General features: G+C 46.3%; 1 protein-coding gene across 2 annotated transcripts; it reads left to right on the top strand.

The window, feature by feature from the left end:
• The first annotated feature begins 71 nt into the window (after nucleotides 1-71).
• Nucleotides 72-7,057, top strand: FAM217B (family with sequence similarity 217 member B). 2 transcript variants are annotated; one of them, XM_057703616.1, is made up of 4 exons: nucleotides 72-158; nucleotides 1,711-1,822; nucleotides 1,933-2,018; nucleotides 3,393-7,057. In XM_057703616.1, the coding sequence occupies exon 4, from the start codon at nucleotides 3,397-3,399 to the stop codon at nucleotides 4,546-4,548; it is 1,152 nt and encodes a 383-aa protein (XP_057559599.1). In that variant the 5' UTR covers nucleotides 72-158; nucleotides 1,711-1,822; nucleotides 1,933-2,018; nucleotides 3,393-3,396; the 3' UTR covers nucleotides 4,549-7,057. The 2 variants fall into 2 exon arrangements, with proteins under 2 accessions (XP_057559599.1, XP_057559600.1); XM_057703617.1 differs by lacking the exons at nucleotides 72-158; nucleotides 1,933-2,018 and having other exon boundaries at nucleotides 1,502-1,822.
• Nucleotides 7,058-21,425: the final 14,368 nt, after the last annotated feature.

Below are 21,425 nucleotides of genomic sequence, written 5' to 3'. Positions count from 1 at the left end.
GCCTCCGCCCCGCCCCTCGTGACGCTGCCCGCGCGCGGACTCCCGCCGCCCCCGCGCCGCCGCCGCGCCCGCCGCCGCGCGCCGCAGTCCGGCCTCCCGCCCCGGCCTGGAAGGAGGGCCGGCGGCCGCGTCACTTGTCCTCGGCGATCGCGAAACAGGTCTGATCAATTTGTGTCCGCGTCTGCCTGGCCCGCGCGCCCAGCGAGCACAGATCCGCGTCTGCACAAACGGAGGACCGGGAACGTGCATGCTGTGGGGCCTCCGATTTCTGGGTTAAGGGCGGCGGGGGAGGGCTGCAAGTCCCGGCCTCTCCAGGAGCTCGTCCCCGGGCTAATTTTAAGCCTCGAGGCTAGCAGCTCTTTGGACGTTTGCACTGCAACCTGGACCCGAGGCCAGACCGAGGGAGCCTCGCTGCGTAGAGGAGAAGCATCCTGTCCCCACGTCACCCACAATGCTTTGCCGCCCGGGGTACCGGGACCGCCGGCCCCATCCCTGGGGGGGCGGGCGGTGCTGCTACTCTCTCTTGGCGCCGGGCCAGAGGAAGATGTGGGAACAAGAGTTAATACCCTGTGATGAATTATGAGGCTGCCCTGAAGCAGCCTCTGGCGCTTGGGACGCATTTTTTAGCTTTTTTCTGATGGGAGCCGGAACCATCAGGGAAACCAGAGCTTGTTTTCTGCATCCTTAGCGACCCTACAGGCTGTCATCTTTTCTCTAACTTTGTGCAGAAAACGGCACAGCCTAGGGTGTAAAGCTTGCCAGGTGAAATGAAGTGGAGAAGATGGGGGTGCACTTTCTAGACAGCGTTGTAGAGGGTTCCTTACTGTCCAGAGGCACAAAGCAGCGGGAAAACCAGGCAAATGAAGGAGGATTGGTAAAGAACGTTTTCTACATCTGAAACGAATCAAGCCGTTGATTATGGTATAATTCTTTCATTGTGAGGGCCCACATGTGACTTACTCCCATGTGTACCCTGACCAAAATGGCATACATGCTTCTTTTGAAAAATAACACAGCAAAGTTTTAGGAAGGAAATAAAAATCTATAATCCTGCCTCCTACATTTCTCAGAGGTAGGGGATATTATGGAAGAAACAGGTATTCATGTTCAAATGGGGCACTTTTAGTAGGCCACTCAAAACAGGAGAGGAAAAGCAGCCTTGGGTGGTACGAATCATCAAAATGTCACAAAGAGATAACACTGTACCATGTGTATCAGGACACTGATAACGCTTTCATGGATTGATGTGATAGTGAAGGCAGGAGACTTGAAAGGGAGCCTCCCCAGTAGAGTTTAAGCTCCAGGACAGCGGGACGTGTGTAAAATCCTGCCGCTTTCTAGGCGCTCCTGTAAGTATCGGTTGAAGGAACAAATGAATAAGTAAATGATTGGACACCGGAACTTTGGAGTAACACCCGACCTTAATCAGCCCCACAAATTTCCTCTCATGTTATTTCCAAGGAGATTGGGGTGGGGGGCGGGGGGCGGGCGGGGAAGGGAATCCGTTTATAGTAGTGTGATCTTGTACCTGATATCCACTGTGAAAAACAAACAAGCAAAAAAGATTAAACCGTAAAGAGAAGGCAATATCCCCCACCAGTTTTTCTATACAATGTGAATATTTAAGAACAAACAAGTGAAAACCAACACAACACTGAGGACAGGACGGTTTGCAGTCAGTACTTGCGGACACTGTTGTGTTGCTTCCAGTTCCGGTGGTGAGGAGTCCTTTCCAAATATAAGAGGAATAAAGAAGTCACTTCCGCTGCTGTCATCATCTTCCAGCAGATTGAGCAAGAATATTTCGAGCACTACAGAAAAGGTGATGTACACTTTGAAGTAAAATGTTATTTAGATTTGTTGTATTTTTCCCTGTTTGTTTCTTGTGTGTGTGTGTTCAGGGTATTTATTAACTATGTGTCTGTTTTTTAGACAGTCCACCAACCCCTAGATGATGGTCAGCGGTGTGGCTTTTTTAAGAAAGGGAGTAGGGTGAATGACTCTTACCAGAAAAGCAGGTGAATAGTTTTTCATGTAATTGCTTTATCTTGCAAAGGGCCCGTTTCCTCAGTTCTCCAGATTGATATGTGTGGTTGGGGAAAAATATGTCTGTAGATAAAAAATAGACACATATTTCTTGTCTGGCAGAAATGATCTTACACATTACTACTTGATAAATATTCCAGAGGTCCCAATTCTTGCACTGTTAGTAGAATCCACAGTTTGGGGTAAGCCCCTTAATCACGCATCTTTGTTCATTTCTTTTTGTGTGAAAAGGAAACTGATAACATGATGTACACAGCTAGAGGTAAATGCAAGTGTTAACAATGCTGGTTATGAGTTGTAAATAATGGCAATTCCTTTATCCATTTCTTCATCCATTTCTTCAACATTTATTGAGCACACTGGCAATGATTTAACCTCCTGCACGTTTATTAAGAAGTGACATATTTTCAAGCAGTTGCTTAGTGTGGTGAAAACCATCAGAGAAATGAACCTCTGAGGTTTCCACGAAGCATGTTTACCACCCATTTTTTCCAACCCCACCAGACGGATGTTGCTGAGAAGTATTATTGATCTTGGTAAAACGCTATGTTCTTGGTAAATAAGTTGAAAAGAAAATATTTTCACCTCTGATATGAGATCCTGCCTGAGAATAAATTAGAGGAAGAATCAGTTGCCACGCTAGTAATGCACACGGTGTTCACGAGATCCACTTCCCCGCCCTTCAACGGATAGCGTTGAACTTATTTTTTTAATTCACATTGTGTTAAAAGGTATGATTTTATTCCTGACCCTCTAAACAGTTTTCCTGAGTATGTTTTCTGTTTCAAAACACTTTGATAAGCTTTTAGTTTAAGGTGTAGTTTGTACATGCTATACTTTTGTCAGCTCAGAATTATCACCCATCAGTGATTCAGTTCTGTAAAACTTGCATTTTACACCCTGTTTACATTTAGTCTAAAATAGGTACATAAAAGAGAGCTGTGGATTTTACTCGCCCGTGTTACTAGACACCGTTCATCATTAACAGACCAGACTGAGCACTCTGTGAGAGAGCTCTTCCACAGTTTCTCAGAGTACACACGATGGGTTTAAAATGATAATATGAGCACTTTATGAAATGTTCGTGTTGTTCTTAAAAGCTAGTATTTGATGTAAAATAGAATCCGTGCATTTACTTCTGGCCCCTACATTATACGTTTCCTGAATAGCGTGTCAAGTGGAAAATTGTCCTGTAACTTGTTCTGTGAGTTCAGAGGCCTCACGTTCTCTAATGCCCCGTGATGGCTGAGATGTACAGCTAGAGGATTCTTTTGGTTCATTTGTTTAATCGTTGGCTAGCCAGTTTCTGTCACGTGGACTAAGAATTGCAGTTTTATTTCTCGCAGCAATATGAATGCAGGCCCATCTTGGAATAAAGTACAGCGTCCAAAGAATTCTTCAAGAAGAAGGCAGAGTAAATCCCAAGTCCCCCATGTTTCTTCCCAGATGAAAAGCAGTCTCGGAGGAGGTGCCTCCCAACCTCCTGAGGATAAACTGAAGGAAAGTATTTCCCCGGAAGGAAACCCCGAAAGGAGTCCCCCGGGCTCCAGGTGTCGGGGGACCTCAGGGAACAAGTTGTTTCTGGACTTTCAGTCGATGAAAATTTTCAAAGAAGCCGCTGAGGAGGACAGTGCCAGCGATCTCTCTGATTCAGAAAGAATCCCCGTTCCCCCTTCTCCCGTCACGCCTCCAGAGCTTCACCTTCGAGCCGAAGAGATTGATCCAGTTCACTTTGACCTGCACCCAGGGCAGGGCCCCGCCAAGCCCGAATACCGTTACCCCAACTTCCTCCCACCCCCATGCGACTCCTGGGACCTGCGGGACATGGCTGTGCTCCTGCACTCTGAGCACAGGCCGGAGGCCATGCCCAGAGCCGGGGGCCTCCTGGGGAGGTACGTGGACAGGCTTGTCCAGCTTGAGTGGCTGCAGATGCAGACCGTCCAGTGCGAGAGAGCCAAGGGGGCCAAGGCGAGGCCCCCCATGGCCCCCGGGGCCACGGGGGCTCTGAAGAGCCCGGGAAGAAGCCAGCAGCTTGCCAGTGCCCTGGCCAGGCCCCAGCAGGAAGGGCCTCTGAAGTCAGGCCCTTCGCGGAAGAAGGACGTGCACCGCGGAGAAGCCCATGTGTCCTGTTCCACGTGGGAGGCCTCACCCAGACCCCTCGACGTGCTGGGTAGCAGCAGGTTATGTTCTCAGAAGCAAACCCTGGACGTGCGCACAGAGGAGAAGAAGAAGAAGGCCAACAAGAGCTCCAGGCTGCAGCGCTGGGATCTGTCCCGCGGGGACAGTGGCGGCCCAAAGGTGGAGAGCAACGGGAACCTGTGCTTTCCCAGGCCGCTGGCCGGGATCCTGGACTCCGCGGATGCCTGCAAGGCCTCCAGGGCACCAGCACATGCAAGTCTTAAGAAGAAGGGAAATGCAAATAACTGTGCTCGCGCCACTATATCCAGCGAGAAAAAGCTCAAAACAAACGGAGTAAAACAAAACACGTGCAAATTCAAATAATAACTGAGATGATGATTTGCAAGGACTGCAGGTGCCTCATTGTTAGAGCTCTTCCGAAAGTTACAATACTGTGAATTGTAAGAGACTTTGGGATTACTGACATGGAGGAGGTTGACAGGTTCTTTAGTCTACGAGCCGTGCCCCCCGCCCCAGCCACACTAGGGTTCTTTTTAAAGAAGGGTGTCCTTCAGTAATCCTATTTTGTGTTGACAGTCTTAGGCAAATGAGAGCCCTTTAGATAAAAGTTAACCAAGGTCTGTGCAATATAAAGAAGTAAGACAACAGCTCTCCAAGGGAAGGGTGAACTAAACTTCGGAAACATCAGCCAGGCCCCATTCAGCCTGTGTGAATTAGTGCGTACTGCTTCCAACGGTATAGAATCCTGCGTGTTTGAAACAGGACTCTGTTCGTCCTCATCCTAAACTACTCAAGCAGAAGTTCTGGGCATCTCATCCCTAGGGGAAGCTTCGGCTCTTCCTCAAGTTGCGGAGCATCTATTTTAGCAAAGTCATTTATCACTAAGCTGCCTGCTCTTTTGAGACAATGGAATCTAGTGCTTTCATACACTTTTTAAAGGCCTTTCAAATTTAGAGGTGGTGGCGAAGTCCATTTTTGTATTCTCTAAACTGAAGTTAAAATAGGGTGCAGACTTCATCAGCAGGTCTGAGCACGGTTGTTAGTGTGTGGTGGGAGGCAGAATGAAATGGTTGGCACCTAGAATTCCTGGCATGTGCGCTTCTCTGAAGAGGTGCCACGGGAAAACCGCCTTTCAGAGTTTGCCAGTTCAGGGCCTGTCATCGGATAGACACATGCAGAACCACTTTGAGTGGGACAGTTAGTGCCTTCCTGATTTGGGACCTGGATTCTGCTGTCTGTAGTCAAAACGATGATCTGTCTTCATTTGCAAGAACAGGACTTTATAATCCTGCTGGGAGCAGGGGGGCAGGGGTGCACCATGAATAATGTTACCAAATGTCTTAACATCCTCACCTGGCCCTGTGGCTGCCTGACTCCCCTAAATGCTTCTTGTTTAACTGCTGTTAAGTCACATCTACTTGTCCCTGTGGTTGTGCTGTGAGATTTCTCTTGATATTGTTGTGAATATCTTTAAAACCTTTGGCTGACTACTTCTTCATATACAGTATGTTTTAATGACTATAGATGATTTTATCCCTTCAAACGATTATTCTGTTTGGTTTGTTTTTTTGTTTTTTCTTTTTACATATATGTTTCTGTTTTTTCACCTTTGGGGCAAATGAAAAACTTAGTACTTTTCATTTGAAAATATTTACTAACTCACAGACTTTTCACCCAGCAACTCAGTGTCAGCCAAGGCACTAAGTTAACATAAAGACAAGATGCATTTATAAATAATTAAAATAATAGGCCAAAGTGGAATGTTAAGATGCCATTTTAAAATCTGATTCTAATTGTACTAAACAACAACAATTTTTATGGCAGTCTTTTTCTTCTAGGACTTTATTTGTAGATTCCCTCTTATATTCTCTCTCTCACACCACCCTGTCGGAGAAAGCACTGCTTACAGTAGTATCTTATGCCTTTTTATACATGAACAAAAGATGGACTTCTGGCAGGCATTACTTCCATGGTTCACAATTACACTATAACTTGTGTACTCAGTGTAAGTATAGTATTTTGAAGACACAGTGCTATTCTGACTTTTCCTTTCTGTGGTGCCTGAGTGGCCCCCCATGTCCCTCGACGGCCCTGCTCCTGTGAGGACAGGTGGGTGAGTCCTGTGTACACGGCTGGCACCCCACTCATGAGTCTTGCTCTGCTAGATTTTTATGCAGCTCTTTATGACGTTTCGGGGCCGATACGTCTCTGTAAGCACATTACATACACATATATACTCCTGATGTTAATCCTACAGGGTTTATGTCAAGCTGCTGCTTCTCCCAGGAATATACCTGTGCAGGTGCCCTCCGAGATCTGGAGGGTGAGGGTGACGTGGTTTACATCTCCCCGCCTCCTGTGTGTGTGAGCTGATTAAGGAATGTGGCAGTAAGGCCTGGGATGTTACATTTGCTCCTTGTTCTTTGACTTGAAGTTGGTTGCTTAATTCCGGGGGGATAGTTACAATGTCATATGTTAAGACAGCTTTAAAAGCCTGAAAAAGTGGCTTTGCTTGTTTACTTTTTTACCTCCGGTTGGTAGTTTGTTTTAACCAACACTATTGTGATTGGATCAGAGCTCCTACCGAGTATAGGTTCATTACAGAACATAAGCACAATTTTATGATTTCTGATGTGCGCATCTTAGTGCACTAAATGCTGCAGATACGAATCTTGCCATTCAAGCAGACAGCATGGGAGAGTTGTTGCGAGCTATACAGTTCATCAAATCGAAGCCATTGAGTCTCGTGACATGAGTCGTGTTTCTAAGAAGTGCCTCTCATCTTTGTGGAGTTGTTTACATACACTTGCATTTAAACCAATTAAAATAATCCAATAAAATAAAATAAATGGTAGCAAAAAAAAAAAAAAAACCCTAAAGTTTAGAGAATGTAAGAAGACCTGCTTCAGGATTAGACTCAGAAAAAGTCGTAGAAACATACAAAAATGAATTACAAAAATATATCAGTATTAGCTGCAATTGTTGAGGTTGGGACCATTTCACAAATCTTTAATGACCAAACTGGCTGAAGATTTGTAGCTTAACTGGAATAGGGTGGGATTGGTAGCCTAGGACAGAAAAGATAGGGGGAGAGGATATCATTGATTAGTAGTAGCTCAGGCCCATTTGTTTAGTTTCCAGAAGGAAGAACGTCTGCCTTGCGTGTTTAAGTATCACCGATTTCTGCTTTCCTTTATGCTCATTTATGTGAGTAGTAAAATAAACATATAAAACTCTTGGTGGTACTGTATTTCCAGGTAATAGAGAGGCAGTATTTCTTATTTATTCATGAACCGGTACAGAGCACCACTCAGTATGGCCTGAAAATACTCAGCATGTTTGTTATTTGCTGTGTAATGACTATGCTTGGTTTTGTATATAATAAAACAATACACGTAGGTTTTCGCACATCTGGACTTTTTCCTTCCTGGAGATCAATTAAACACTAGAAAAAATATTGTGTGGATTTTTCTGGTATGGTTTTGATTTGCCTTTTGTGCACTTCTATTTCAGAGTTTGTCTTATTTCTCCCTGATCAGTTCAGAAACCTGCTGAGGGGGAAGTTCTGTTCCAGCTCCTTTCTGAATACTGAGCAGCGTGCATGACATCAGTACTAGATGCATCTGAGGAGCGTCCCTGGCTGTACCGTCCTTGGGTCCCTCCTCCTCTTATTACCCCCAGAGGTGGTTAGGGAAGCAGATGGACACGCCATAAAATTAGCATAACATGTGATAGAAATACACTGCACATTAACTTACATGTCCAGAAACGGGCCCCGTGTCTTTTGAGGAAGTCCCCGGGTTAGGAGATGGCAGCCGTGAGCAGTTGCTGCTGTAAACATTCTGAAAAGCCTTTCTGCTCCTCTTTCTAAACTCGCTCTGACGGTGAGATGCCCTCTGTTGAGTCTGCCGAATAGTAGCAGTTTAAAAAAATAACTTCGGGGGTGATAATGAACGAGTTCACTGAGTCAGTTTAACTCTTATTGGCTTTATTCTGTGATTCATGAATTGACAGCATCTAATCTAGCAGCTAGAAGGGAGCTCTGACAGGCTGTGCGAAGCAACACCTTTACAGGCAAAAGGGAGCCGGACAGGAAAGTTAACACCAGCCAGAAGCAGGTTGGTTGTGGCAAGGTCACCTTCCTTTAGGGGCCAGGATGGCAGAGGGCGACCGGGCAGATAACTAGTCCCGATGAGGCTATTCCCCACAGACTGGCTTAAGATTCCATTTCAGGAGAGCCGAAACTGTGACCAAGTCTTAGTTTGGTGAAGTGGGGCTTAGCAGAAGGGACTCATTTGGGGGCCGCTGTCTTGGTTTTAACGGGGTTTACAAATAATTTTTTGATCATTTGAAAGTTAACCGTGCTGGAGGTTTTAAATCTTTAGTTTGTACAGAAAATGGTAGATTGTTTTTGGATGTGGCTATTTTCTTATCCACGAGGTGGCGACTAAGCCTTTCCAGGCAGCATTGGATTGGCACTGTGAGTGCCTTCTGATCAAATGGAGAGATTTTTATTGTAATCAAAAAGACATGGTGGGGGGGGGGAGGACTGTTTGATTCTTCAGACACAAGGAGATTAAGTTTTTCTCTTTGAAAGATTTAAGAATTGATTTGAGCAAAAAATCAATTCAGATTGAGCAGCACCAAAGCCTTAGAGGTTAGGAGTACTACTTCCCAGACAGGAGCTGAGGGCAGAAAATTTTATAGAGAGGATGCAGAAGCAAAGACATCATTTGATTAGCTGTGGCTTAAGTGGTTGCACCATTTGGGAAAGCCTGATTGGCTGCCTGTGATTGGGTTGTTTTCCTTACTTTTGAGGCATTTACAGGAAATATTGCTTAGGGTTTCATTTGCTTAGGTAGGCGAGGAAGGGGTTAAAACCACCTCAGTCCAAAAGCCTCCTTGCATCTTTAATTTAACATCAGAAAACACTATTTATAGCATAGAAACAGTGCTCAATGAAGGAACATAAATCATTCATTTATAAAAATCTTCAGGGACTTCCGTAGTGGTGCGATGGTTAAGAATCTGCCTGCTACTCAGCCACGAAAAGGAATGAATGGAGCTATATGTAATGAGCTGGATAGACCTAGAGTCTGTCATACAGAGTGAAGTAAGCCAGAAGGAGAAAAACAAATACTGTATGCTAACTCAAATATACAGAATCTAAAAAACAAACAAAAAATGGTACTGATGAACCCAGTGACAGGGCAAGAATAAGGATGCAGATGCAGAGAACGGACTGGAGGACGTGGGGTTTGGGGGGGGGGGCGGGGGCGAAGCAGAATCCGGGACGAAGTGAGAGAGTAGCATAGACATATATACACTACCAACTGTAACACAGATAGCCAGTGGGAAGTTGCTGTATAACAAAGGGTGATCAACTCGATGATGGGTGATGCCTTAGAGGGTCAGGACAGGGAGGGTGGGAGGGACCTGTGGGAGGGAGGGGATATGGGGATGTATGTATAAATACAGCTGATTCACTTTGGTGTACCTCAAAAGCTGGTACAAGAATGTAAAGCAATTATATTCCAATAAAGAGCTTAAAAAAAAAAAAAAAGAATATGCCTGCCGAAGCAGGGGATGTAGATTCGATCCCTGGTCCCAATCCCTGATCTGGGAAGATCCCACGCCATGGAGCAACGAAGCCCATGTGCCACAACTACTGAGCCCGTGTGCTGTAACTACTGAGTCCACGTGCTTAGAGCCACAACAAGAGAAGCCACTGCAATGAGAAGCCCACGTGGCGCAATGAAGAGTAGCCCCAACTCGCCACAACTGAAGAAAGCCCGAGCACAGCAACAAAGACCCAACTCAGCCAAAAACCAAAACAAAACATAAAAATCCTCCTAGAGACCCTGTTTCAAAAAATACCATTCATGTATCTCTGTCCGCAGCAATTTGGTATTTAAGAAATTAACTGCGATGACACTGGAAAATGTATATGCAGTTTTAAAAATGGGATAGTCATACGTATAACTGTCCCAGCTTGCATGATATTTTGCATATTTAACTTTCGATTCCATTCAGCTAGCCCAGTTTTATGCCTTGCTCCTCACATCGTGAACCCCACTTCAGACCCACTAACCGTGAAGGAGTTCAGGACACACCACCCCAAAATACGTCACCCTGGCATATGCATGATTTTGAGTGAAAGGCACTTAAACAGCAAATAACAAGAAAAACACTTACCTTTCTTCTTTTTCATAAAAGCAGGGGATGAAATTCCTCTATGAAAGATGTGCTCCCTATACCAGAAGGGAAGTTACCTTTTTTTATCATCAGGGATGAGAAGTGAAGACCAAGAGAATGCTACACAGACTTTACTTGTTCAAAGAATTCTTACCTTCCTCCATGCTCCCCACATCATGTCATCACTTTTCCACAATCGCCCACTTTGGTCAACTGAACCTAAAAGCAAGTAAGTGTTGCCATTTCTTTGGATCGTCCTTCTTTATGAAGCCGCCTGTGTCATGGAAGACTTGTGATACATAAACGGGTGTGCTCTTCTCCTGTTGATCCGTCTCATGTCAATGCAGCTGTCAGGCCCAGCAGAAAAGAACCCGAAGAGGGTGAAGGGGGACAGAATTTGCCACCCCAGAATATGCCTCTTTGGCATGAGGATCTTTTTAGGCTGATTATTTTTGAGAAACAGCAGACACTGGAGAGGCTCTGAAAACTGAGATGTTACCCTTTTGTAAAAGACGTTTATATTTTTAAGGGAAATCTCCATTTGTGAGGGTGTCTTCCTCTCTGATTCTGGAAGGGGAAAATGAACGAAATCTAGAAATTCTTATTAAGCTTATAAACTCATATTCAGGCTGGAGTTACATCTGCGTAACAACTATACTTTCACTTCCTGTGCTTTTCCTGACAACCTCCTGTCACTTGCACCCCCAAATTCAACATGTTTTGTCTTTAGCTAGAGATGTTACTTGTGGGGGCCTGGCCATTTCTGGGAGTCCCTCACTTCTCCTGCGTCTCTCCCACATACACAGGGGCCTTACAGGTTATTCAAGTTCTGTTGGTTTTTCTCCCGTTAATCTGTCTTTTATTACAGGGGATCTCAGACAAGAGGCTAGAAAGGTAGGGGGAACATTATTTTTCCTTCCCCATGTCAACTACAAATTGGCACTCGCCACGGGCACTTGCCCTCTGCCTCTACAAGGATGAAATCATGTGCTGCTGCACCCACTGACCTTCAACACCCCTTGAAAGGAGTTCAGGGTGGAGAGCAGACATGACGCCCTCTGTGCTCTGGGAAAACTGGCAGAACAGGTCTTCAGATTGTTAGATGTTTTCAGGAGCCAATTTTATGAGTCCACCTCTTGTATCTCCTTGTATCTAGAAAAACACTAAAGCCCTTCCTGGTGATGCCTGCTCCTCGAGACCAGCAGAACCTTCTGCAAAAAATATGTGCTCAATTGCACGCACGCCCCTTCACCAAAATCACATGTACTGACCTCCCCCCGCCTCTTTGGAGCAGTTTCTCAGAGCTCTCCGAAATGCTGTCTCCCGGGCTATTGTCCTCATTTTGCCCCAAATAAAACTTAACTCACATCTCTCACATTGTGCGTTTTTTTAAGTTGGCACACACAAAGGTAAAGGTAAACGCTGACCTCCAGAATCAAAGTGTGCATTGTAACAAGATCTTTGGAAGTTAAAGTTCGAGAAACCTGCGTTTATGGTACTTAAAGTCTGCAAGGTTGAGGTGGCTGCTTTGACAGCCTTTCACCTGCTGGACCAGCCCCCTCACGTGCTTTAGCCACTAACAAAGTCTTTTGCTTACCCGTCTACTTCCTCCAGGGCTTAAAGGCACTTAGCTGGCTCTTCACCTGAAGAACAGGTCACTACTCAGCCATAAAAAAGAAGGAAATTTTGCCATTTGCGACAACATGGATGGACCTGAAAGGCGTAGTGCTAAGCAAGATAAGTCAGACAGAGAAAGACAAATACTGAATGATATCATTTATATATGGAATCTAAGAAACATAACAAACTAGTGACTATAACAAAAAAGAAGCAGACACAGATACAGAGAACAATCTAGTGGTCGCCAGCGGGGGGGGCGGGGAGGGGGCAATGTAGGGTAGGGGATTAAGAGATACAAGCTGTTATATATAAAATAAGCTACAAGAAAAAAAATAAGCCACAAGGATATACACAGGGAATATAACCAATATTTTTATACTAACTATAAATGGAATATAATCTTTAAAAATTGTGTATCACCTGTAACTTGTTAATATTTTACATCAACTATCCTTCAATTAAAACAAAAGAGAATAGGACACTAACCTGAGTGCTTTCTAGCTCTGACGACCTGTGCCACAGGCGAGTCCGAAGGAGTGGCGGCTTCTCAGAACATGTCCACCTTGAGTACTTTTCTCACATCCACACTATTCTATTTTTAAACTCCAGGTGTGAACTCACCCTTCCTTCCGCTGACTTTTTCACACACCACATGCAACATTGTGGCCAGGTTTGGAAGGGCCACCACTTCCGTCACCAAGCTTTTCCTCTAAACTCATCTCTCTGGAGACGTCCACCTTCAGAAAGTGAAGAGAAAGAAAAAAAGAACTTGGCATTTTTCCTAAATACCGAAAAAAATGCTTTTTGCTAATAGGTCTTCTGCAATAATGAAACGATCCACCAAGTTTAACTGAAAATATTCTAATTAAAAAAAGAAGTATATATATTTTACCTCAACAGGATAGTTTATGTGGGAAGACAAGGTCAATAGCCTCAAATCTTTCTCTTTATCTCCCTTCTTCTTCCCTAAAAAAGCATAAAAACAGTTACATACATAAACAACTGAAAAAAAGAGCTTGGTAATTCTATCAATATTATTAGTATTAGACTATACTTGCAAAAAGCAGAAAACACTCCAATCTGTTGTATTTGGCAGCATTTCCCCTCCTAATTGTTCATCTACAATAATTAGTTGAACAAATAGGGAGAAGAGATTAAAACCTCTCAAAGGGAATTTTCTGGCCAGGCCCGGTGGTGGACACAAAATACTAAAACATAAGGAACCACTTCTGATCAACCTCTGTGACTACTATAGAAGAGACAAACATTTGTGAGTCACTGACAATAAGTCAGGAAGTACAAATGATGAATTATTTTATTCCGGCATGAAATCTAACACACGTTAGATGTGTTCGCTCATACACATGTTAGATATTGGGCTACAACTAGATACATGATATTGACATTGGGGTAAAACTACAGTAAATAATAGCTTGGAATTTTTTTTTTTTTTTACTGCTGGAGTCAAATTCACTTCAATGGCTCTTTTCACCAATATTGTGTTGTAAAAAATTTGGAACATACAGAAAAGTTGAAAGAACTGTGCAGGGAACACCCACACGCTCAGTACCCAGAGCCCGCGTGAACACCTGGCTCTCGGCCCGTCTGCGTCTGTCCATCCTCTTCCAAGCGCCTGGCTCCCCCCCAGTTTCAGCTGCCTTTGGTCTCTCTCCAGAGCCTCCAGGCAGTTGTTGTTTTGTTGATACGTTTTGTTGAAAGGTGATCATTCCATGTGGCAGGGCTGGGCTCCTGGGAACCACTTCCCCGCTTCTGGAAACACAGCCCTTCCACGGGTTTTTTGTTTTGTGCCTTGGAGGCTGTTCTCAGAAGTTAAAGGTTTCCTGTGACTATAAGAACAGACCCTCCCCTCTTCTCTCCGGCTCCCACCAACACAGGAGGGCATGACCGTGGGTCTCACTGGGACGCCTCCCTTCCCTCCCTCTTCTCTGTTTCCAGGTGGTCACGGAGGCTGGCTCACCTCCATGGAGAAGGCGTCCAAATGTCCAACGCTGGACCCCTCTACGCATATGAGGTGTCCTCCGCCTCCTCACCAACAACATCCCTCTGGGGAGGCAGTAAGGAGGCTTGTACTTGACCATTTTCCTTCTTCGATGTGGACTTGACCTAAAGGAGAGATTGTCTGCTTGCCAAGCCAAATGGAGGAAGTGATGGACACGTGTCTGTTATCCTTCGCTGAGTCTTGCTGTCCACCACAAGGCCCTTCGTGTCAGCTGGGCACAGGGTTTGGCCAGCCAGCCACTGTCCAAGCAGAAGTCTGAGTCAGGATGGGGCTCCAGGGCCTTGCCTTGCAGTGACCCTCACGAGTGACCAGCGATTCTTGGGAAGCTCAGGTCCCATTCACTGGAAAAACCCAACCCACCGATTTCCTGACGTGGAAAGAAAGCATCCCATCCATCCGCAGCAGGGAAGGTGGGATCAGCTCTCAGTGCACATGAGGCCCAAGGAAGCCAGCTGACCCCCGCCCCTCCCTAGACTCCTCACCAGTGGGTGGGGTGGGGCCAGGAGCCTGGGCTGTGGGGCAGTTTGGGGGCCACGGGGTCAGTTCTGCCATTTTGGGGAATCCTGAGGTGTCTGGTCCTAACTGTTGGTGTCTCTTTTTAGAAGGTCGTGAACTCACCAGTTAAGGACTCGACTCACCACTTCCCAGGCAAGTAGAAACCGCCCATGCGACACGCTTTGCCTGAAAAGAGGGAAGGTGGACATGTTCCAGTTGTCTTGACTCACAGCCTTGAAAGTGAAATTCAGCCAGTGCCTGGCACTTGCAGGAACCCTGACCGACAGATAATTCCAGACAAAATTAACCCTTGCTTAGAAGCACTCGTTACAAAAAATACCAAGACCTTGAGGTGGGTTGGGCACCTCTCAACACCCACGGTGAGACTGTAGGGTCTAGGTAATTCGTTCTCACCCTTACCTTCCTTTTAATCAAGAAACACCTCACCATTGCGGTTTCCCTTTCAGCTTCTTTTGCCCTGGGAGCTGCCACCTTGTGGCCATAAGGTATTACTGCACCTCTAAGGACACAGCAATATATCCTCTTCCCCGGAATCCTTGATACACAGAACAGAAAGAGAAACAAGACATCTTCCAGCTCTGACTCACCTAAGACATGTGGCAGGTGAAACCCAGAGTCGCCAGCTGAGTGAGTCACAGCCTAACTGAGAAGGATCGCCATATGGGAAGCTGGCTTCTCTCTCAGTTAGTTTTAAATGTTTTTATTTTTTTGTTAACTCTTTTCTCATAAGTTTTACATGTTTGAGGATGTTGAAAATTTGGTTGGTTTTTAATATATTAAATGTCCATTTTTTTCAACTTGAAGGAGATATAAAAGTGGAACCCCTCACTCACATTCCCCAGGCCCTCTCCAGACCTCTGGAGGCCAACACACCATCTTTCTTGATCCGCATTTAAAGCGCCAGCATTAGGGGCGTGCAACCTGCGTCTCTCACGACCATTCCACATGGTTTAGCTTACCTGATCTATAAATTCTGAATTAGTGACCCTAACTTAACCCAGTTTTTCAATAGACATACATGGAATCAAAATATCTACTTTGAAAATAAATGCAAAGTTATAAATTTGATAATTATTATTCTGCTTCTCTTTCTGCACACGAAATACAGAGAGGTCTTAAAATTACATGTTACTCTTTTCAATAACAAACTATTAGTTTGGGTTCAGATTATACACTATTCAAATTAAAACGTGCAGCAGCCTCTTGCAGAGCTATGAATGTATGTTCAGACAAGAAAGCCTAACTGCTATCTCATCTGCTGAAGAACTGTGTACTATTTTAAACAAGGTGATGTGATAACAAGGTTATATGTGAGGCAATGAGGACTAATGGATGTCAGATTCTGTTTTAAACTTGGTTACTGCAGCCTTAAGCACTGGCATGGTAGAACCTCAACTTGTCTTTTTTTCAGAATTCCAGTGCAAAGACCCCAGGTTGCTATAGAGACCCCACCCATAGGGAGTCCCTTTCCCATCCCTCCTCCCTCTCCTTTTAATCCCAAACTCAAAAAGGCAGATTTATCTAAGTGTAAAAGAGATGTTGGCAGAAAAAGTCTGTAAACCCCAGAGCCTCGAGACATGGTTGGGATAAAAATTGTTAGTGCTTTGGAAAGTAGAAAGTTTCCTTTTCCTTTTCTTTCTTTTTTCCTTTCCTTTTTTTTTTTAAATTTTATTTATTTATTTATTATTTTTTGGGGGGGGTACACCAAGTTCAATCCTCTGTTTTTATACACATATCCCCGTATTCCCTCCCTCCCTTGACTCCCCCCCACCCCCCCTTGAGTCCCCCCCACCCTCCCCGCCCCGTCCTCTAAGGCATCTTCCATCCTCCAGTTGGACTCCCTTTGTGATACAACAACTTCCTTTTCTTTTTTCTTTAATAAAGTTATTCTTTCCTTTTCCAGTTCGTTGGTTTCAAACAATAGCGTATAAGGAAATAAACATTAAAATATGCTGCTACAGAAAGAGATCATTGGGGATGCCACTGATTTTGGAAACAAAATCAAAGAAACAAAAGCAAGGTAACCACACCCCGGCTTCCCCACAGACACTGGTTTCGCTTTCAACGGAGCCCTGATCTCCTGGGGTCAGATTCCCAGCCTGAGGCCTTCCCGCGCATGTGGCTGGGACAGTTTTATTTCCTCCCACTCCCTTCCTAAGAACTCTGCTTGCAGCTTGTGAGGTTAAAGGCTAAGGCTCAGCCCACCCCACTCTGATAAGCCAAGAAAGGCCTGGGAGCAGGGAGGGGACATTTGGGATGAGAGTGCCTGGGACAAAGTGATCAGAGAGAGACTGGAGGAGAGGGCCCGCTGGGAAGGACGGGCCGCAGGTGAGCCCACGACCCGGGAGGACTGGCCATCGCCCGCGGGCTCTGGGTTCATCCCAGGCATCCTCACACCAGCATGAGCCCCAGGGCCCACCCCCCACCGCTGCGTCTTCTTGGGCTGCTGCTGCTGCTGCTGCAGGTGAGCGGGGGCTGGTTCCCAGAACCCGGAGCAAGGGATCTACCTGCCAGGTGCCGGGCAAGGAGGTCACAGCTCCAGCTGGCTCTGACCCTTTGACGATAAAGGGCAGGGGGCGGGGGTGGTGGGGGTGGGGGCCGGAGGGAGGCGGTTACTGCGTGTGATCAGCTGCACCTGGGAGCCAGGGTGCTTGGCGCTTTAGAACAGGGAGGAAAAGGGGCTCCAGAGTGTATACAAAGGAGGAGTTTAGAGCCATGACATGTTTGGGGGAGTAGTAGGAACCGGCTAAGGGGACGCGCCTTAAAACTGGTTTATATAGCACACATGCTTCTAGATTGATATCAACACGTTTCCTAAGGATACTTCTATGCGCCTTACTCGAGACTGAGGGAATCTCAACTGTGCATGTCAAACACGGTTTGAGCAAACCGATGGGGGTGGGAGGGCCAAATCCCCCGTCCCCCATCTGTTGCCACGGCTCCACTGGGAAACAAAGAGTAGAATCAAGGTGAGAAGAGTACGGGCTTGTTCTGCTTGTGCTTACAGCGGGCAGAGTGGACGCCCTGAATGCTTGTGGTCACGGCCGGCTTAGTCGCTGTCCTCAGATGGGGAGGGAGGGCCGTGGGGGCTCCCGTGGGCCTCCCGAGTTCTCCCTTGTAAGCCCAGCTAGGGGCAGAGGCAGGAGGCCCCGCAGTGGGTGGGGGCCAAGATTTTGGGTCTGCGCTGGGCTGCTCAGCACCTAACCGGGCTGGAGACCTGGGCTGCTCACTTGGCCTCCGTCCTCACCGTGGTTTAAGTTCAACTCTTCTCGGAGCTCCTGATGTCCGGACACCAGCCCCTCTGGGCTTCCGATCGAGATGATCTGCGGGTGTGGCCTGGGCAACTGGGTTCAGAGGTTTTACGTTCACCTTGTTGGGCGTCATTTCCTCCACCTGAAAGTGGAGCTAATGCTTGTGCTTATTTGACCTGGTGGTTGCGGGCGTCAATGAGGAAATGCGGAGAATCCGCATCTTTCTGTTTCCCCAGCCCTGGTGACACAGTTGCTCTATTCACTCAGTGCCTGGGCTGGGCCAGGTGCTTTCACAGGCATTGGGGCGTTACAGTAAACAAAAGAGGCAACAAAAAGTCCCGAATTCCATAGCCAGCTCTGCTTCTGAAACTGGACGCCTTGTTTGGCATCCTTTGCTTGGTGTCCAGAGAACTTTCTTGGTTACTTTTTGCCACATGAACTTATGTGTTCTGGTAGAATCCTGTTTTAATAGCCGATGTTAGTCTGGATTTGCATACATCACAAATCAAACCCTGTCCCCATCTTCCTCTTACTCCTGCCCTTACCCCTAACTGGACTCATTGGGAAACAGAGGTGTATTTTTCTCCTTTCTGTTGTGCTAGTGCAGAGCCCGGGAAGGTTAATTCACCTCTGAGGATGTGGTGGGTGGGGTGGCCAGCGGGATTGGACTGTGGGTAGGGATTGGTGAAAGCAGCTTTATATAGATTCCCGGGGATCAAGGTGAGGGAGAGAATGGGATGCAACAGGATTCAGAGGACTTGAGCAGCGTGCACTCTGGACCCTTAATTGTCGAAGTCCTTTGTGCCCAGGAGGTGCCCAAATATTTGCTGAATGGGCTATCAGTAACCTCTGCCTCTCCACCCCTACCTCCTCCCCCCACACGGGCTGCTCACCGACTCTGACATGCAAAGCAGGCACCCGCTCCCCTCTCCTCTGACCTCCAGATTTAAAACTGGCACCCATTCTGCTAAAGAGCTGCAATGTCTAGACAGTTTTCTCCGCAAACCTCCCACCCTTGCTTTGCCATCCTGACATGAAGCAAAGGACCGAGCTGTGACTCTGCTGCGGATCTTAGTCCCAGATTCCACGACGAGCCACAGAAGCAGGGTCCTGGCCCCCTATTTGCCATTTCCAACCCTGAGAGACCGCACATGCTCAGTTCTGGGCTGTGGCAGCTTCCAGGACCCAAGAGGAGGGAGGGTTTGAGAAAGAAGTTAGTGAACAAAGTCTGTTACAGTGGGTTGTTGCTGTTGTTCTGAATCTGGGAAATTCGGAGTGGACTTGTCTTCAAAAAGTTTGTTTGCATTTATGCTCTGCCCGATTAATTCACTCAGACCCCTTCATTCAAGAACAGCAGAGTTGGCGGATTGAAGGAAGTGAGGGACCGTGTGGTCAGAGGTGACACTGAGCCCTTGGCAGGAGACAGAGTGGCCCGTCTCTGCTCTAAGAGCCCTGGGAACCCAGTGTTCTGCTGCTCCAGGCCGAGTCTGCACCTGTAAAGGCTCAGCCAAGCTTCTGCATGCAGAGAATGTGTTTGGACCAGGTACTAGTCTCCAAGGGCTGCCATTATGAAGGACAAACTGGGTAGCTTAAAGCAACTGAAATGTACAGCATGGCGACTCTGTTAATAAGACTGTATTGCATATTTGGAACTTGCTAAGAGGGACTTCCTAGGTGGTGCAGTGGTTAAGAATCCACCTACCAGTGCAGGGGACATGGGTTCGATCCCTGGTCCAGGAAGATCCCACATGCCTCAGAGCAGCTAAGCCTGTGAGCCACAACTACTAAGCTTGTGCTCTAGTGCCCTTGAACCACAACTATTGAGCCCGTGTGCTGCAACTACTGAAGCCTGTGCGCACCTAGAGCCTGTGCTCTGCAACAAGAGAAGCCACTGCAATGAGAAGCCTGTGCACCACAATGAAGAGTAGCCCCTGCTCGCCGCAACTAGAGAAAGCCTGTGTGCAGCAATGAAGACCCAATGCAGGCAATAAATAAATAAATAAATAAATAAATAAATTTTAAAAAGTAAGGAAACGTGCTAAGAGAGTGGATCTTAAAAGATCTTATAACAAGAAGAAAAATCCGTTACGATAAATGTTAGATATTAAGCAGAGTTGTGATCATTTCAAAATACAAATACTGATTGAATCCTGTATGTGTGCTCATGAAACTAACATAATGGTGCATGTCAGTTATACCTAAGTAAAAAACCACTCTTGAATTCAAGTTTACTATCAAAAATGAAATTTTTTCAGGAAAGAATTATTTCCACATAGGCTTCTTAGTTCTTTAGGAACTTCTATAAACATAAAGCCTCCATTTCCTGAGATAAAGATAACTTCCTCCCAGAGGCCTCAGCCCGGCCTGCACAGTGCTGCTGACATGCCCTCAAGTCCGGCAGCACCTGTCGAGTGATGGGCAGGCTGGACCTTGCAGTGACCTCCCACCTGCCACTCCCATGACGTAGGCGGACGCTGCAGCCAGAGACACGCTTTGAGAAAGTTTCCTCTCCTGTCGCATTGTAGAAAGCATTATGGAGACCTTTTGAACAGTATTCTGGACAAACAGCCTAAAACTGGCAGGGATAAGAAATTTAATAAGCGTACTTACAGGATCATTTCGGCAAATATAATTGTTTCCAGTCTTCCTGCCTCACCCAGACAAGACAGTGCAAGTTAATTCCAAGCTGTTATGAAGAGAGGGGAAACGACACACACGTACACACACGGATGTGAAATTTCGGGTGTCTCTGGGGGGAAGAAATGCACTTACTACTGCAGACCTCGTTCCAGCGCTACGTGACTCCCGGCTGCACCATTGATGTGTCATCACAGGAAAACGAAGCTAGAGCTTCCCGCTGAAAGGGCCCTTACAGACACTTCGCCTCACACCCTCGCTCGCAGAAGGGCAAACTGAGGCCAGAGAGGAGACAACACCTTAATGTATTCCTTGTTCAAGACCTGGGCCACCCAGAAATATACCTGTCTTAGAAATGAAGTGAATTGCTTCATCCTGTTGCAGGACCTGCAATTTTCTCCATTTTAAGATTACACACCTGATTAGGCCCTTAATTTAAAATTAGCGACATTAATCAAGAAGCAGTTGTTGTCTGAATAAATTGATGTTTGAGATTTTGGAACGGAAAGAGTTAAAAAAAAAATTCTTTGCCTTTAGGGAAAAAGATAGAAATGGAGTCTGTGGCAGGAAACACATATCATGGGTTTTTTTGGTTTCTTTTTGTTGTTGTTTTTTTTTATAAATTTATTTATTGGCTGCGTTGGGTCTTCGTTGCTGCGCATGGGCTTTCTCTAGTTGCGGACAGCGGGGGCTACTCTTCCTTTGGGTGGGCCGGCTTCTCAGTGCAGTGGCTTCAGTAGTTGTGGCACACAGGCTTCAGTAGTTGTGGCGCATGGGCTTCAGTAGTTGTGGCGCACGGGCTTAGCTGCTCCGAGACATGTGCGATCTTCCCGGACTCGGGATTGAACCCGTGTCCCCTGCATTGGCAGGCGGATTCTTAACCACTGCGCCACCAGGGAAGCCCACATGGTTATATTTGACATGAACAAAACCAGACGACCCAGTGATATCCCCCACCTACCAGGAGGGTGGCCACCCACAAGAAGGTTTGGAGAATGTTT

Source organism: Hippopotamus amphibius, chromosome 12 (assembly GCF_030028045.1).
Source record: "Hippopotamus amphibius kiboko isolate mHipAmp2 chromosome 12, mHipAmp2.hap2, whole genome shotgun sequence".
NCBI lineage: Eukaryota > Metazoa > Chordata > Mammalia > Artiodactyla > Hippopotamidae > Hippopotamus > Hippopotamus amphibius.
Note: the sequence above shows the minus strand (reverse complement) of the source record. Positions and strands in the feature narration are given on the sequence as shown.

Excerpts from the sequence above, each read along its gene's own strand:
- FAM217B (XM_057703616.1), top strand. The coding sequence starts at position 3,397 with ATGAATGCAGGCCCATCTTGGAATAAAGTACAGCGTCCAAAGAATTCT.